This window comes from Natrix helvetica, assembly GCF_964273705.1.
Source record: "Natrix helvetica genome assembly, chromosome: 7".
NCBI classification, from domain to species: Eukaryota; Metazoa; Chordata; class Lepidosauria; order Squamata; family Natricidae; genus Natrix; species Natrix helvetica.
This window is the reverse complement of record NC_138558.1, coordinates 76611909-76630886: the sequence shown is the minus strand read 5'-3', so window position 1 is coordinate 76630886 and position 18978 is coordinate 76611909. Positions and strand designations below refer to the sequence as shown.

At 44.3% G+C, this 18978-nt stretch overlaps 1 protein-coding gene across 4 annotated transcripts in view; it reads right to left on the bottom strand.

Moving 5' to 3' along the window:
* PPARGC1A (PPARG coactivator 1 alpha) overlaps positions 1–18978 on the bottom strand; it is a 449981-nt gene that overhangs the window by 103145 nt on the left and 327858 nt on the right. For all 4 annotated transcript variants that reach the window (XM_081958952.1, XM_081958953.1, XM_081958954.1 and 1 more), the window contains one exon: positions 15320–15499. In XM_081958952.1, the coding sequence (XP_081815078.1) occupies positions 15320–15499 (180 nt within the window). The remainder of the gene's footprint in view (positions 1–15319; positions 15500–18978) is intronic.

Genomic DNA, 18978 nt, shown 5'->3' with positions numbered 1-18978 from the left:
ACTTTGTCACAGAGGAGGCTCAATTGCTGATTTCCACCCTCCAGACCTCAGCTTTAATGTTGACCACTCCACGGATAGATCAGGAAAACTGCAGAGGAACTGCCCAACAGGATTAGGCTGGACATTTTATGACTTTTAGACAAAAGGTTGCTCACAAACCATCCCAGAAGCTTAGCGAGGTTGCACGCCGAGTCCTTTTGTGTTGAGAGTTGACGTGGGCTTGCTTTCCACAAGAAAAAAAAGAGGAAAAAATATGGACTAAAACTGTGACATCTGGACTCAAATTTAGCCAGCCCAGGAGGACACACCTGGTGAAAGCTTGACAAGGAACACAAAGGAGGTATTTTAAAGAAGAGACTGGACAGTCACTTGTCTGAAATTAGAATAGAATAGAATAACAGGGTTGGAAGGGACCTTGGAGGTCTTCTAGTCCATCCAGGGGGCAGGAGCTCAGGCAGGAGACCCCCACACCACTTCAGACAAATGATTATCCAACATCTTCTTTAAAACTTCCAGTGTTGGAGCATTTACAACTTCTGGAAGCAAGATGTTCCACTGATTAATTGTTCTAACTATCTGGAAATTTATCCTTAGTTCTAGGTTGCTTCTCTCCTTGATTAGTTTTCACCCATTGCTTCTTGTCCTGCCCTCAGGTGCTTTGGACAATAGCTTGACTCCCTCTTCTTTGTGGCAACCCCTGAGATATTGGAAGACTGCTATCATGTCTCCCCTAGTCCTTCTTTCTATTAAACTAGACATGCCCAGTTCCTGCAACCGTTTTTCATATGTTTTAGCCTCCAGTCCCCTAATCCTCTTTGTTGCTCTTCTCTGCACTCTTTCTAGAGTCTCCACATCTTTTCTACATCGTGGTGACCAAAACTGAATGCAGTATTCCAAGTGTGGCCTTCCCAAGGCCTTATAAAGTGGTATTAACCCTTCACGTGATCTTGATTCTATCCCTCTGTTGATGCAGCCTAGAACTGTGTTGGCTTTTTTGGCAGCTGCTGCCCACGGCTGGCTCCTGTTTTAATGGTTGTCCACTAGGACCCCAAGATCCCTCTCACAGTTACTACTGTTGAGCAAGGTGCCACCTATCCTGTACCTTTGCATTTGGTTTTTCTTGCCTAAATGGGTATACCATCTCCTGCTTGAGCAGGGGGTTGGACTAGAAGACCTCCAAGGTCCCCCCCCCCAGCTCCGTTGTGATGGATGGATTTCCAAATAGGAAATCCAAAATGTGGGTGAACTGTCATGAATTCTTGGGAGAAGGACCATGCTGTGAAAGAGAAGCCTGAGGGTGCTAAAGTTGATGTGCAACAACCAAAGAGAGTTTATTTTTCTTAAACAATGTTGTTGGAAACACAGCCTCACTATTTAGTAAACTTTAAGGCTGCAGAGTGCATGGCCTCATCCTGCAATTGTAGCTAAAGATGTGATTTATGTGGGACTTCTCTCTCTCAGAATCAGCAAATCTTAGATTTGGAGCTCAGGAGAAACACCTAGTCCCCTGACTTATGACCAGAACGGCAGCCAAAATTTCGGTTGCTACATGAGGCATTTCTCCAGTGAGTTTTGGCCCATTTTACAACCTCAGTTTCCACTGTTGCTAAGTGAATCCCTGCAGTTGCGCACTTAGCAACGTGGTCGTTAAGTGAACCTGGCTCCCCTCTTGATTTTGCAGGTCATAAAAGGGGACACTGTGACCGTCGTAACTGTGAGTCAGCTGCCAAGCCTCTGGATTTTGATCACATGACCGCTGGGATGATGCAACGGTCGTAAGTGTGAAAAAAAAGGTCCCAAGTCCCTTCTTTTTTTCAGTGCCGTGGTAACTTTGAACGGTCACTAAACGAACTGCCGTAAGTTGAGGACTTCCCAAACCGCTGTCAACTCCTGTTCACAATCCGAAGCTTCTCTCATGTTTACCCACCGTTCGTTTATTATTAAATCTTTAATAATGTAGATAGACTATTTCGGTTAATTTGTGTGTGGAGCCACGGATCCTCATTTGTAAACATAATAACCCACTGCAATCATTTGCATAATAGCATTTTAATCTTTTTTTCTTCTTCTTCAGTAAAAGCTGTAATTCCCGGCAAAGGAGGAGGAGAAGACCGCAGTGGAAAGGACGGGACTATTGGCGATGGTCAAAATAAAAAGAGGGGCAAAGGGGGGTGTTAAAATTCTCATCCTATTACGGCTTTTGGAACGCACCCAAACTGCTTTCCTGGTCTCTCCAAATGTTACCGTTCCCTGATTTAGGTGTCTGGATAAAAAATGCGGCACAACGAGGACTTTTTTCCTCCGTTTAGCATTCACGAAGCAACGCGGGATTTTTTTTGCAAAAGTGCTCGGAGGGATCCAGAACTCCAGTTACGCATTTGGGAAGGAGCGAAGCAACACAAACCTCGTGTGGCCTGAACCGATGGCCGAGATAAATCAGGGGAGCTGGCTACCCACATGCCCCCCAATTCTGGGGACGGCCTTTCCGAGATGTTTATCTTAACAGTTTACCTTGTGGTTACAGGGTGGGTTGTTGTTTTTTTTTTTTTTTTGAGGGAGGTGTATTGAATTAAGCAATGGCATCAATACACACCCACACCTCTATCCATGGGGACCAGCTGAGGCCAGTTGAGTGAGCTGCGAGAGCAAATTCAGAACTCATTAACCTCAGTCACACGTCCGTGCAAAGGAAACATTGGGGGGGTTGTTTAAAAGTCATATATATATTTTTTCCAAAATAAAAAGAGCAAGATCTAGTAATTCATTAATCAACCAGGCTGCGTTGAGCGTTGAATGAGTAACTTTGCAGTAGCAACTCAGGCCCCAGCAGAATACGGCAGCTCTACGGGGGAGGGAGGGGGGGAATCCATCCACGCGGTTCAGAGGACTATAAAAATCCCCCCCCCCCGTGGCTTTGGCCACACAAAGCCAGTGCCAGACGGATTTATTTCATTTTATTTTTTGCAGAATTTCCTTTTCGGCGAGAAGGAAGCATGGCTGAAGCTTCTGTTGAGAATCTCTTCTCCAACTGTGTTTGTTTCGGAACTCATCGTAGGCCTAAAGCTCCCACAGAGTAGCAAGGTTTCCAAATATTACTTTGAACCAAGCTGTACCCCAAAACACCCACCCACCTACGCACTGGTTACACAGCTGAAATCCCGGCTAATTTTCTTTCTAAAAAGCAGAGAGAGAGGATTATCGTGGGAAAGAATTTCAGGGTGGTCCTTGACTTAAGACCACTTGTCCAACTTTATGGCGGCACTGAAAAAAAAGAAACCTGGCCATTTTTCACACCACCATTGTTGTGGCATTCCCACGATCACGTGATCAAAATTCAAACGCTTGGCAACTGGCACGTACTTATGACGGTTGCAGTGTCCCAGGGTCTTCTGATCCCCTTTTGCGACCTTCTGACAAGCAAAGTCAGTTGGGAAGCCGGATTCACTTAACAACCATGTTTCTAAATTAACAACTGCGGTGACTCACTTAACATCGGCAAGAAGGGGGGCGTAAAATGGGGCAAAGCTCACTTAGCAACTGTTTTGCTAGCAATGGCAATTTTGAGATCAACGGGGGTCGTAAGTTGAACGCTAACATGGGTTAAAGTCAAGAACCTTGAATGAATGTCCTGTCTCCTAAACACAATCACAATCACTCCACGTACATATGGAAACGTACGACTACCGTCTTTCCCCGAAAAGAAGACAGGGTCTTATTTTCCTTTGACCCCCCCCCCCCGAAATGAGCACTTGGCCTTAATTTCGGGGAGGTCTTATTATTTTTGAGGTGCAGGAGGCGGCGAGCGTGGTCACCTCATGGCTGCTGCTGTGTTGCAATATTTTCAGGGAGGGCATATTTCAGTGCATGGCTCAGAAAAGCCCGATTGGCCTTATTATCCGGGGAGTAGTGCAGTGCATGTGGGGTGGGAATGTATGGGTCAGGGGGGTTGTGTGCACATGAGCATGTGGGGGCATGCTTTCCATTATGGATGCTGGCATGCACAAGCACTATTGCAGCTGCGCCCTTGCGTTTTTGGCTCCCAGCAACCAAAAGGTTAGCCATCACTCACTCGTCCTCGGGAGTTATGCTAACCAAGTTTTCTGTCCAACATTCAATACAGCTCAACTGGAGCATTAGCTGACAATCCTGGTCACACAAAGGCCCATCGTGGCTACATGTTAGAAAGGAGGCCCACATTACTTCTTCCCAAATAACCAACCCATGTATGTTTCTTCGTTTGGCAACAACATAGATTGTTTTCATCTGGGAGGTTTTCCAATTTCTCCGTCCAGCTGGAAGACTGGGAAATTCCTGCGGGTGCCCCATTCATGCCCTCACCCCCTGGGGAACTTTCGGCTGCTGAATGCCAAGCCTGCCAGATGCCACCAGCTGTCGACCCGGTGCTAAAATAGAACGACAGTTGTGCAGAAGTAGAAAAAGCTCAATTGACAAAGGAAGTCTAGAAGTCCAGGTGTTTACGGAGGTTCTCCATCATCCAGGTCACGGTTGTCTCCAAGCTGTTTTCCCCAAAAGGCAACTGGAGTTTATTTTCCCTTGAAGATGTTTCACTTCTCATTCCAAAGGGTCTTCTTCTGAACCCAAGAAGTTTCTTGGATGAGAAGCGAAACATCTTCAAGGGAAAACAAACCCCAGTTGCCTTCACCTTTGGGATGTCTAGAATCCAGAAAACCCACCCCAGTCAAAGAACAATCATGTTGCTGTTTATGCCCCTCTGTTTTTGTAACTAACCCTCATCCTAAACCTGGCTTCCACTGAAATAACAAACCCGTATGCGGGCATTCCTTTTTGTCTGTCGATGAGGGCTGGCTCGCTTGACTTCCTGCTTCTCCATGGACAGAAAAATATAAATACATCCAGCTTTGCCGCGGAATTAAAGTGAACTTTTATCGTTGGCATTTACCCCCAGCAAGACAGGCTAGAAATGTTCCCAAATAGATCGGCGGAAAGCTGGAGATGTAAGTACAAACAAGGCACATTTCTTCACATGTGATGGACATGTCCAGCAACCAGGAAGTACTGGATCATCATAAGGAAATGGTTAGAGGAAATTACGAAAAAAAAAATAGAGTTGAAACCCCAGTTATTCCTTCTAGGCATAGGAAGAGGAAACGTATGCAAGAAAACTCAGTACATTATACTCCCCATAACAACTGCGGATCGATTTGCATTTGGACAAAACTGGAAAACAAGACACCACTCCACCCGAGGGTCTGGGGATAAAAAAGGGGGGGGCTTTAATGTGCGTAGATAGACAGGTTAACAATAGAATTGAAAGACAGAGGAGAAGCGGAATATTACATGATTTGGGGCAAATGGTATAAATGGCTGGAGCTGTGATGGGTAAACTAGAAGTGGCACACGGAGCCCTCTGCGAGGATGCCAGCTGTCGCCCCAGCCCAGCTCCACTGTGCATGCGCTCCGGCCAGACAGCTGGTTTTGGGTCTCTGTCCTGCATGCACACGGGGAAGGGCACATGGAGTGCTTGCGTTGCATTTTGGGGGCCTTGAGCCCCCCCCCCCGTACCCTTATTTGGCTTCCAGGTTGGTGCAAGAGGCCTTCCAGGCCCAAAACAGGGTGTGGGGGCACTGCAAAAGCCCCCCACCTGCCCCATTTTGGACCTGGAAAGCCAAAAATGGAGCCAGGTTCCCTTGGGAAAATTAAATGCTTATCCTTCCTCTAAAGCATATTCAGAAAACATATTGGCAGTGAGATATCCCAAGGTTCCCTCTAAGGCCCAGGACTCTTCAACATCTTCATCCATGATTTGGACGAGGGGATAGATGGGGAACTCATCAAATTTGCAGATGACACCAAGCTGGCAGGAATAGCCAACACTCCAGAAGAGAGGCTAAAGACACAGAAGGATCTTGGCAAACTTGAACATTGAGCACTATCTAATAAAATGAAATTCAATGGTGAAAAGAGTAAAAGGTTCTACATTTAGGCAAGAAAAACGAAATGCACAGGTACAGTATAGGTGGTACCGTGCTCAGTAGTAGTAACTGTGAGAGGGATCTTGGGGTCCTAGTGGACAACCATTTAAATAGGAGCCAGCCATGTGCAGCAGTTGCCAAAAAAGCCAGCACAGTTCTAGGCTGCATCAACAGAGGGAGAGAATCAAGATCACCTGAAGGGTTAATACCACTTTATAATGCCTTGGTAAGGCCACACTTGGAATACTGCATTCAGTTCTGGTCGCCACGATGTAGAAAAGATGTGGAGACTCTCGAAAGAGTGCAGAGAAGAGCAACAAAGAGGATGAGGGGACTGGAGACTAAAACATATGAAGAACGGTTGCAGGAACTGGATATGTCTAGTTTAATGGAAAGAAGGACTAGGGGAGACATGATAGCAGTCTTCCGATATCTCAGGGGTTGCCACAAAGAAGAGGGAGTCAAGCTATTCTCCAAGGCACCTGAGGATAGAACAAGAAGCAATGGGTGGAAACTAATCAAGGAGAGAAGCAATTTAGAACTAAGAAGAAATTTCCTGACAGAACAATTAATCAGCGGAACAACTTGTCTCCAGAAGTTGTAAATTCTCCAACATTGGAAGTTTTAAAGAAGAGATTAGACTAGCATTTGTTCTGAAATGGTGCAGGGTTTCCTGTCTGAGCAGGGGGGTTGGACTAGAAGACCTCCAAGGTCTCTTCCAACTCTGTTATTCTGCTATACTGACTTGTGGGCAGCTCAGATGCCTCCTATAATTCGCCAGAATGTGCCTTGTTCCTTTCCTGCAACCCAAATTTCATCGGAGGTAGAACCGACCTGCATAATGAACAAATTTTCAGCACATGGTAGTTGGAATTACAGGTGGTATATTTTCTGCATTAGCATCTTTAGTAATAGAAATAAGAACAGGTTAGTAGGTAGCAAGGACACAATTAGTTATTGTATTACTTAGCTTGATGCAATCATTTGATTATGCTTCATATATTTTGCATTTTGGTGCTATGTATGCATTGCTATTCTTTTAAATTATTTTTCCAATGTTTATTCATACAATGAACTTTAGCGTTCCTTTCACCATATGGGCAGATTGTAGCTTATGGAATGTATTTTTCTTCTACTTCTCAACTCTCCCAAAACACAAGGAAGTAATAAAGGTTGTTTTATCTCATTTTCAGGCAATTGACTCTTCAAATATTTCTGTTCCGAACCTGTAGGAATCAAGGAAACTGTGGCGAGTACTTAACCTAGAATTTTGGTTCACAAATTGTCTGTGTATGTATGTTTGTATGTATATATTTATAAGTATACACACACACACACACACACACACACACACACACACACATACACACAGACATATTCATATATACATATGTATTTGATCCAGTTGCAAATTTGTCAGGGAATTTAAAAAAAATATGGAAGGCAATTGACTAACATAAAGTTCTCATCCAAAGATAGACTGAGTCCACACAGCCAAATTCGTTAGCAATTTGTAAAAGATGGATAGGGTAGGGTAGGGTAGGGTAGGGTAGAATGGAATGGAATGGAATGGAATGGAATGGAATGGAATGGAATGGAATGGAATGGAATGGAATGGAATGGAATAGAATAGAATAGAATAGAATAGAATAGAATAGAATAGAATAGAATAGAATAGAATAGAATAGAATAATAGTGGGATGAAAAATGAATAGAGTACGTAGAGTAACATAGAGTAGAGGAGAGGAGAGTAGAGTAGCATAGCGTAGGAGAGGAGAGGAGAAAAAATAAGAGAAGGGAAAGGAAGAGAAGAGAAAAATGAATGGAATGGAGTGGAGTGGAAGGGGAGGAGAAGGGAGAGGAGAGGAGAGGAGAGGAGAGGAGAGGAGAGGAGAGGAGAGGAGAGGAGAGGAGAGGAGAGGAGAGGAGAGGAGAGGAGAGGAGAGGAGAGGAGAGGAGAGGAGAGAAGAGAAGAGAAGAGAAGAGAAGAGAAGAGAAGAGAAGAGAAGAGAAGAGAAGAGAAGAGAAGAGAAGAGAAGAATGGAACGGAACGGAACGGAACAGAATAGAATTTGTCTCTGGACCACAAGATCACACTCTATATATAAACAGCAAGTAAATAGGTGATAGGTCATAAATCATAATAACAAGCATTAATCGTAAGTTACAACAACAATTGATAATTCATAAGAAACCAATAGGACAAAAGAGTTTTAAAAAACCTGAATAGCACAACTGCACAAGAGATTAATGGCACATCCACCAAAAGGGATCAGGCCATCTCAAGAGGTACACAATGAGTTTTTAACACAATTGAGAGAGGCAGCTGTAACCTTGTCTCACATTCTAATCTGCTTCTGTGTAGTCAACCCTCCCTACCTCTCCTCTTCCCCAACCTCCTCCTAAATTAAATCTTACATCTGTTAATCTTGGTGTTACATTAGACTTACACAACGTCCTCCTACAAGGGGCGTATTCTCAATCGTGTAGTATATTACTGGGTGGATACCTCTTGCTTAGAAGGGCTGGGAGAAGAAGGAAGCACTAGGTTTGCAACTGTTTGGAAAGAAGGAGCTATACCAAGGTAGGAGTTGGGGCATCCTAAGGGAGAATTACTTGTGAACTACTGTACAGTACAGGTATACAGTACAACCGTCTGCTTAGGGTAGTGATTTAAGAGCTGACCACATAGCTGACCGCTACGATGATGCAATGATGCACTGATGTATTAATGGAAATGAGCCAGCAAGGTTTTTGGCTTTTATCCCTTTAAGAGCCTGTATAATAAGAAAAGGCTCTGTTCTTTCCTGCTGTAATTGCTGATTTTTTGATATCTGCCTATAGTACGTGTAAGTATAGTATATATTATTTTGTAGAGAAAACTACTATTTATAACAAGCCTCTGTTTACTGTTATTGCTCCTGGGTTGTCTCACATAGTAAAACTGTGCGCACTCTGCCATTCAAACAGCACTGAAAAAAGGGACTTATGGCCATTTTTCACACTTACAACCATTGCAGCCTCCCCAATGGTCACGTGGTCAAAATTCAAACACTTAGCAACTGGCATGCACTTATGATGGTTGGAGCATTCTGGGGTCACGCGTTCCCCTCTTGCAACCTTCTGACAAGCAAGTCCACAGGGGTGCACTTAACAACGGTGTTCCTAATTTAACAGCTGCAGGGATTCACTTAATAACGGTGGCAGGAAAAGTCATAAAATGGGGCAAAACCCTCCAAACGACATTCTCGCTTAGCCACAAAAATGTTGGGCTCAATTGCAGTCGTAAGCCAAAGACTCTTGTGGACTATGACAGATTTTTGCCTCTCTGTGTTTTTTAAATTCAGCTTGCCGATCAGAAAGGTCGGCAGTTCAGCGGTTCGAATCCCTAGTGCTGCATAACGGAGTGAGCTCCCATGACATGTCTCAGCTTCTGCCACCCTAGCAGTTCGAAAGCAGGTAAAAAATGCAATTAGAAAAATAGGAGCCACCTTTGGTGGGAAGGGAACAGCGTTCCGTGCGCCTTCAGCATTGAGTCATGCCGGCCACATGACCACGGAGACGTCTTCAGACAGCGCTGGCCCTTCGGCTTTGAAATGGAGATGAGCACCGCCCCCTAGAGTCAGAAACGACTAACACGCATGTGCGAGAGGAACTTTTTCCTTTAATAATCCTGGATTTTTTCTTTTTTAAAAAAACGAAAAGGTCTCTTCCTGATCAGAAGCCACCTCACAGCACCTTCTAAGAATGTCGTGGAAGAAAAGTAAGGAGAAAATTCAACTGCCATCCTGAGCTTGCAAAAAGAAGAAGAAGAAGAAGAAGAAGAAGAAGAAGAAGAAGAGGAAGAGGAAGAGGAAGAGGAAGAGGAAGAGGAAGAAGAAGAAGAAGAAGAAGAAGAAGAAGAAGAAGAAGAAGAAGAAGAAGAAGAAGAAGAAGAAGAAGAAGAAGAAGAAGAAGACGAAACCCAGGGAAACTCGCCCGGTTGAGTTTATCAGCGAGTGAAAATGGAGTCAAAGTGATTATCCAGTCTATTTAGCTAATAAGGATAGATCTAAAATTGGGTTCTCCATAATACAGCTTCCTCCTCCAGCTTTGCTTCCAGCTATAACCTCTACGTCGTGTAATGAGTAGGCCTCAGTGGTTACAGCATGAGTATTGAAGGAGTTATATGCCAGCGATGACAAATTGCTCCTTGGAAGATCAGGTGACAGTTTCACCGTCTGCATTCTTCCTGCAGACAAATACCAAATTCTCTCAAAACACACACACACACACACACACACACACACACACACACACCTTGCAATCCGGGCCTGCAACAATTCACGGTGGTCAATCCCACCACAGCCAAAGTGCTGCAGCCAACTCACTGCGGGGCGAGAGTTGCACTAATATTAAAGAAATGTTGAAATAAAGTCATTAAAGAAAGGATGCAAAAGGAGGGCCAGAATGAAATATGATTTTTTAATATTTATTTTAATAGAAAATAGAAGAGAAGGGAAGGAAGGAGAGATGGAAAGAAGAAGAATGGAAGGAGAGAGAGAAGGGAAGGGAAGAGATGGAGGAAGAGATGGAAAGAAGAAGAATGGAAGGAGAGAGAAGAGAAGGGAAGAGATGGAGGAAGAAGAATGGAAGGAGAGAGAAGGGTAGGGAAGGGAAGAGAAGAGTTGGAAGGGATCTTGAAGGTCTTCTACTCCAACCCCTTGCTCAGGCAGTAAACTCTATGCCATTTCAGACAAATGGTTAAATTGAATTATTAAACTGTCCTGCAGTTACTTGTCCCATGGAGAATTGGCCATGGAGAATTGGCCATGGGTATTGGCCACAGTGAGTTGGCTGTGGCAAGCTGGTTCATTCCCCTGCAATCCACCTTTAGCCGTCAATTGAGACATCTTTGGGGCTTATTTTGGCATGGGTGGGAGAGCTTCCAGATGCACCAAATCTAACACTGGAGATGACATTCATGCTTTAACATGGCCATTGTAGGCTTCATGGCGATTCCTACTGAACATTGGACGTCCTCAGCACCAAAAACTCCCCCGGATGGTAGTTGGATTCAGAACGGCTGCATTGTAGTAACGTAACTCTTTCTAAATCCAAGGGGGAGAGGAAGGAATTGGAAGTAGAGGTCTCTATGCTATAATTTTGATCCTAATTCCCCATTGCCCCTTCCAATAATCCCTAACAGAATAACCGAGTTGGAAGAGACCTTGGAGGTCTCCTAGTCCAACCCCCTCTTTAAGCAGGAGACCTATCCATACCAGACAAATGGTTGCTCAATTTCTTCTTGAAAACTTCCACTATTGGAGCATCCACAACTTCTGGAGGCAAGTTGTTCCACTGGCTAATTGTTTTCAGCATCAGGAAATTTCTCCTTAGTTCTAGGTTGCTTCTCTCCTTGATTAGTTTCCACCCATTGCTTCTTCAGATGCCTTGGAGAATAGCTTGACTCCCTCTTCTTTGGGGCAACCCCTGAGATATTGGAAGTCTGCTATCCTGTCTCCCCTGGTCCTTCTTTTCATTAAATAGACCTACCCAATCCCTGCAACTGTTCCTCGTATGTTTTATCCTCCAGTCCCCTAATAAACTTTGTTGCTCTTCTCTGCCCTCTTTCTAGAGCCTCCGCATCTTTTTTTACATCGTGGCGACCAAAACTGGATGCAAACATTCCAGGTGTGGCATCATAAAGCAGTATTAACACTTTACATTAATAAATCCCATATAACTCTCCTTGGCAACATATTCATAACTTTGATTTGTTCTATTCCATGACTTCTTCTTCACGTGCTTTGTTTAAAAGTATCCCACCTTTCCATCAAATATGAATTTCAAGGAAGCTACAGGTGAATATTAAAACCAGGTCAGCTATTACGAAGCACTGCACACAGTAACTGAGGAAGGACACCAAAATGTCTTATCACCAGCTTCCCCCAAGCCTGATGAGAGACATCAAGGAATTCACTTGCAACTGGAATTCAACCAATGAGAAAACCAGGGGAGGAATCATCAAAGCTGGCCGTTAACTGGAGTTGCATGATCCATATACTCATTTAGTGACCATTCAAATGGCACTGAAAAAAGCAACTTATAACCCCTTTTCACACTTTTTCACAGAGTAGAGTAGGATAGGGTAGGATGGAAGGGAAGAGAAGAGACGAGAGGAATGAAGAATAGAATAGAATGGACTGGACTGGAATAGAATTAATAGGAGTAGAATACAGAACAGAATATAATAGAATAGAATATAGAAGAGACGAGAGGAATGAAGAATAGAATAGAGTAGAGTAGAGTAGAGTAGAGTAGAGTGGAGTGGAGTGGAGTGGAGTGGAGTGGAGTGGAGTGGAGTGGAGTGGAGTGGAGTGGAGTGGAATAGAATAGAATTAATAGGAAATAGAGTAGAGTAGAAAACAGAAGAGAATCCAGAAGAGAAGAGAATAAGGGGAGGGGAGGGGAGGGGAGGAGAAGGATGGGAAGGGATGGGAAGGGAATAGGAATAGGAGTGGAATGGAATGGAATACAATTCTTTATTGGTGTGTGATGGGACACACAAGGAATTTCTCTCCGGTGAGTAAGCTCTCAGCGTACATACAAACCACAAAGTGATAGGACATAATCCTAGTTACCATCATTAATCATCAATTACAAACAACAATTGATAAACCACAAGAAACCAGTAGAAGAAGATGAGAGGACGAGACAACGATGTGTGTATTAAGTCTTCAGCAGAGTGAGTGAGTGTGTGTGTGTGACGTGTGGAGCAACTATCTTTATGTCTGGTTGTCGTGACACGCAAATAGATGTTCATTCAAAAGAGACCAAAGGTATTTTAACAGCTGGCAGCCACTCAAAGGAAATAAAAACAACAACAGCCGTTCCCAAGAATTGCCCAGTGTAACATTTCTCCCTTCGGCCATTACAAAAGGAGAAACCCATCCTTCTACCTCCTCCGGGCAAAGCTTACTAAACATTTACTCCCAGCGATATTAAATGTAATCTGCAAGAACGAGAGGAATTTCAGGTTTGTCTTGGCAGCCTCCATCGGGCTGATGGGTAGCCCCAACAACACAACAAAGCAACTTGCAGTTGCACCACACACCGTAAATCAGAGTGATAAGGAACCTTAAGGGCCCCAGTAAAAATAACTAAGATCTTCCGGATACTTCTAAGACTTTTAAGTGGCTACTAGCACTTTTATCCTCAACAAATTAAGGTTGCTACTACCCCTCTGGGCCACAGTAGATCTCCTAGCCCGAAGAAGGAAAAAAAGGAGATAAGACAGAAGATCTCTCTTGCTTTTATGGATCTTCGGGAAGGAGCCCCAGGGGGAAAAGAAATTCCCAGCTGAAAACGTGGAATAAAAAAGGGTATTATAGAAATGGTTCATGTTCTCATTGCAGCCCCCAGCCCCCCAAAAATACGACCACTCTTTCGTGAACATCCAAAAGAGGTTTCCACAGAACAAATTCGAATCTAGATTTATTGGGGCGATCAGAGATCCATAAAATTGCAAGTCTAATTACCCGCCGAAAGCTGCAAATTATTTTGGGAACCGAACCGCTGGCAATGGGCAGTAAAACTTTCAAGAGTCAACAGAAGATAATAATAATAATAATAATTATTATTATTATTATTTCTTAGCCGCACCCTCTCCCGAAGGACTCGGGGCGGCGTACAATGAAACATATGAAATAAATATGTGGACAAAACAAACATATAACAGAGACATAAACCGAGACACACACAAGGAGGAGGTCGGCTGATAAATAAAAACAATTAAAATACAGTATTTAAAAACCCCTAGATTAATTAAATATAATTAAAATACCCAGTTAAAAACCCGTCAGGAGCGATATGGTTAGATCAAAGTTGAGCCAGGCCAGCTACTTGGAATAGGTGGGTCTTAAGCTTAATACGGAAGGAGCGGAGGTCAGAGGTATTCCTAATATCCGGAGGGAGGTCATTCCACAGGGCTGGGCCCGCCACAGAGAAGGCTCTACTCCTAGGCGCCGCCCCCCGACACTGTCTAGTGGACGGCACCTGGAGGAGGCCCTCTCTGTGCGAGCGGATTGGTCGCAGGGATGTATGGGGCAGAATACGATCCCGCAAGTAACTAGGTCCTGAGCCATGGAGCGCTTTAAAGATTGTTATCAAAACCTTGAAACGCACCCGATAGACCACAGGAAGCCAGTGCAGCTCGCGCAGGAACGGTGTCACATGGGAGTACCTAGTATGGATTAGATGCTAAAGCAAAGGGAATTTCCAGACTGCCACGTTTTCTACTCAGGGCTGACCATGGTTAGCTTCACCGGGGCCACGATAAACCCTGATAAAACCATGAGCCAACTACGATGCTCTGCAGTGCGGCCATCAGAGGAAGCTAACGTGGCTTCATCCCATTCACCGTTTAATTTCCTTCCATTTACGTTTTTCCTCCTGAATTTGATTCCACCACACCTTATCATTTGCTATCGGGGAGAGCTGCAAAACCTATACCGGTAGTCCCCGACTTACAACAGTTCGTTTAGTGACCGTTCAAAGTTACAATGGCACTGAATAAAGGGGCTTATGGCTGTTTTTCACACTTACGGCCATTATAGCAACACAACGCACACGTGATCGGAATTCAGACGGGATTCGTATCTATGATGGCTGCAGTGTCATGTGATCCTCTTTACAACAATCAAAGCCCATGGGTCACGTGTTCAAAATTCAGACCCTTGGCAAATGACTCACACTTATGACGGTGGGCATGTCCCAAGGTCACGTGATCTTTTGCGACCTGCTGACCAGTGAAGTCAAATGGGAGTGGGGGAGGGGAGACAGATGCATTTAACAATCGGGTTGCTAGCTTATCCACTGCGGTGATTCACTTAACAACAGTGGCCAGAAAGGTCATAAAATGGGGCAAACCCCACTTAACCAACATCTCACAATGACAGGAATGTTGGGCTCAATTGCAGTCGTAAGTGGAACAAACCAAATTCTGCACCAGATCTACTAAATTCTATTGTCCATGTCACATCTTCCACCCTGGTTCTACCCGCCAAACTAGATTCATGTTTATTTATTTCTGAGAAATAATTTTCAAATCACCCTCTGTAGAGTTTCTGGGTAGCACCTCCTAACCCAAGTTGACATTCATAAGACGTTGCGTTTCCATCAATGATTGCCACTACAGCAATCTTGCCTTGGGTGAACTTCTTCTCCTGTCCCATAATTCCATATCTCAAGTCTCCAAAACATCATCCAAGAAACAGAATCCAAGAACTCTGAACCTGGAGAACATCTCAAAGATCAAAGCAAGGAGAAGACCATCGCCAAGAACTCTTGAACTTCACTCCGACGAAGGTCAGCTTCTTCCTTACCTCAAAGATGTTGGACGTCTCCGCCGGATACTGATGGGAGATGATTTCGGATTGGTCGTTGTACCACTTCAGCCCGCCCAGGAACCCGTTGTCTTTCAGATCGTTCACGTCTAATTCGGAGAGATCAAGTTCTGGAAGGTCTGGACAGAGAGGTTGGTCTTCCCCCACTAAAGCAGCACACTGTGAAGAAGCAGGAAGAAGAGAAAGAAGGTAAAACTGAGAAGAAGGACAAAACCTCTTCTAGATCCAGGGTCCCCCACGAGAAAGAGTTGGCAAAAGAGCTCAGTTCAAATTGGATCTGGCCGAGAAGGAGGCTCAGCAAAAGCACCTCACTGAGGACTAGGAGCATGGGCTTTCCAAACAGAGGGAAGACCTGCGGGAGTGCAAGGCCAGGTGCCGGCGCCTGGAGGCTCAGTGGGCTGAGATGGTCAGCCAGTTCCAGGCCATGATGCAGTCCCACTGGAACGAGGCCCTCCGGATCTTCAACACCAGCGGCGCTTCCCTCCAGCCTTTGCCCAAAGCCCCCCACCAGGAGGCCGAAGCAGACCCCAAGTCAGAATTTCCGTCCCCTCTGCCCCACACAAAAAGACCCCGAAGGGGGAGACTCTCTGCAGCAACACAAGCGTTCATTGCACGTATCCGTCCCAGGGGCCGTAGTTTGAGGACCCCTGATTTAATCCAATATAAAAAATGCAAATAATTTTTCTGCGGACCACCAGTTGGTGACCGCTGGACTACATAACGGCACCTCTGCTAATCCCCTTCCCTCACCTGATAAATCAAGCAGAGTTGGCTGCACAGGTAAGTATTCGATTTCACTTAGTGAACCCTTCCACGTTACAACGGTACCCAAAAAAACGGTTTTCACACATACGACCCTGGCCGCATCTACAGTCGCGTGATCAAAAAAACCAGGCACTTAGCCACAGACTCATATTTATGACGGTCGCAGTATCCCAGGGTCAACGTGACGTCCCCTCTTGCGACCTTCTGACAAACAAAGTCAATGCGGAAGCCAGATTCACTTAACAACCAGGTTACTAACTTATCGATGGCAGGTATTCACTGAACAACGGTGGCAAAGAAATGCAGTGAAATGGGGCAAAACTGACTTCACTAATGTCTCACTTAGCAACGGGGATTTTGGGCTCAATTGTGGTCCTAAGTGAAGGACTACCTACTACCTGTATAGCAAATTTTTACTTAATATTATGTAATAGCCTACTTTATTGCCAAAGCATAATAATAATAATAATAATAATAATAATAATAATAATAATAATAATAATAATAATAATAATAATAATAATAATAATAATAATAATAATGGCGGCCTCGGATAATGGAAGGCAGATTCACTTTAAGAACCTAACTTAATGACTGTGGTGATTCACTTAACAACCATGTTGAAAGGTCGTAAAATGGGGTGGAACTCCCTTAACGATTGTTATGCTTAGCGACAGGAATTTGGGGCTCAATTGTGGCCATCAGTCTTGTATCTGCTCATGGCTCTTTTAGCCCTCTGTAGCTGCTCCAACCATGCCTGAAAATAACACCCATTTGCTGAATTAAAATCTTCAGCCCCGGCCCCACCAACAGAATAACAGAGTTGGAAGGGACCTTGGAGGTCTTCTAGTTCAGCCCCCTGCTCAGGCAGCAACCCTATACCATTTCAGACAAATGGTTATCCAACATCTTCTTAAAAACTTCCAGTGTTGGAGCATTCGCAACTTCTGGAGGCAACTTCTGTTCCACTGATTCATTGTTCTGTCAGGAAGTTTCTCCTTAGTTACTTCCTTCCTTCCTTCCATCCATCCATCTTTCCATCCACCCACCCACCCACCCTCCATCCATCCATCCTTTCATCCATCCATTCTTCCTTCAATCCATCCATCCTTCCATCCATCCATCTTTCCATCCACCCACCCTCCGTCCATCATTCCTTCCATCCATCCATCCATCTATCCATCCATCCATCTATCCACCCACCCATCCTTTCATCCATCCATCTTTCCATCCATTCATCTTTCCATCCATCCACCCACCCTCCATCCATCATTCCTTCCATCCATCCATCCATCTATCCATCCTCCATCTTTCCATCTACCCATCCTCCGTCCATCATTCCATCCATCCATCCATCTATCTATCCTCCATCCATCCACCCACCCACCCATCCTTCCTTCCATCCATCCATCCATCCATCCATCCATCCATCCATCCATCCACCCACCCATCCTTCCATCCATCCATCCATCTATCCACCCACCCATCCTTCCATCCATCCATCCATCCATCCATCCATCCACCCACCCATCCTTCCATCCATCCATCCATCTATCCACCCACCCATCCTTCCATCCATCCATCCATCTTTCCATCCTCCATCCATCCACCCACCCACCCATCCTTCCTTCCATCCATCCATCCATCCATCCATCCATCCATCCATCCACCCACCCACCCACCCTTCCTTCCATCCATCCATCCATCATTCCTTCATTCCATCCATCCACCCACCCACCCACCCTCCATCCAACCTTCCTTCCTTCCTTCGATCCATCCATCCATCCATCCATCCAACCCACTCACCAACCACAGTCTTTGAAGTAGAGACCTAGACAGACCATCATGCCGTGTTCTACCTTCCCTCCTTCCTCCAAGCCAGATATAAGCAGAAGACCAGAGGGAGGAAGCTGGAGAAGGTCCTTTCAGCAGCAGCTGTCCATCTCCAGCCCTAACTATCCCATGCACGAAAGGAAGCCACATCTGAAATGTCACCAGGAGAAATCTTTTCCTTTCTTCCGCCAACCACATCCAAAATTATTACCTCCAACACAGCTAAGAGCAAGCTTCCACAGCTAAGCCACACCTTGCTCCTAATAAACAGGTGCTGAAATGCGTTCATGGCAGGAGAAAGCACAGCAGCTGCCAAATAATGACCAAATATCCATAAACGTCACTTTCCATTTATGGAATCCCACAATCTAGATCGGCTCTACTTATAAGGCCGCCAGATGCCTGCTGATAGATAGCTGGCTTCCAGCCAAACTTACAGGAAACCATTAATTGGGGTATTATTATTATTATTATTTTTAATATAGCTTGCTCCTCTCTTAAGCTTGCTTTTTTCTCTCTTCCTCATAGTAACAATAACTGGAAGAGGCCAATCAAGTCTATTAGTCTTTTAACAATAGGGAACCAAACCCAGAGCTGCTTGACCTCAAGGACTTAAAAACCCCAAGAATCCGATTTTTCTCCTACAGTCAGGGTGGATAAAAATTGATGATTTTTTAAAATCAATCAATCAGATTTTTTTTAAATTTAAATTGGATTTTTTTAAAATTAAAATCGATTTATTTTTATTTTTATCAAATGAAAATAATTTTGTACTTTGGGAGTACAAAATCTATCTAAAGATGGTTGCCTATTTAAGATGCATTCATAATTTAGTTTATTCAGCATGAAACGGAGCTTAGTTATGTAGCATATGAGGCTGTAGATTCTGCAATATTGGGACTTTCAGTGACAACTGCGGGTCAGAGGTGACAATTGCTCTTTAAAAGTTACAATTTAAACCGAGTTGATTTAAATCAAGCCTTTTTACTCGTTATTTAAATGAATTGTTTCAACACCTACCCTCAAAACGACATTATAGA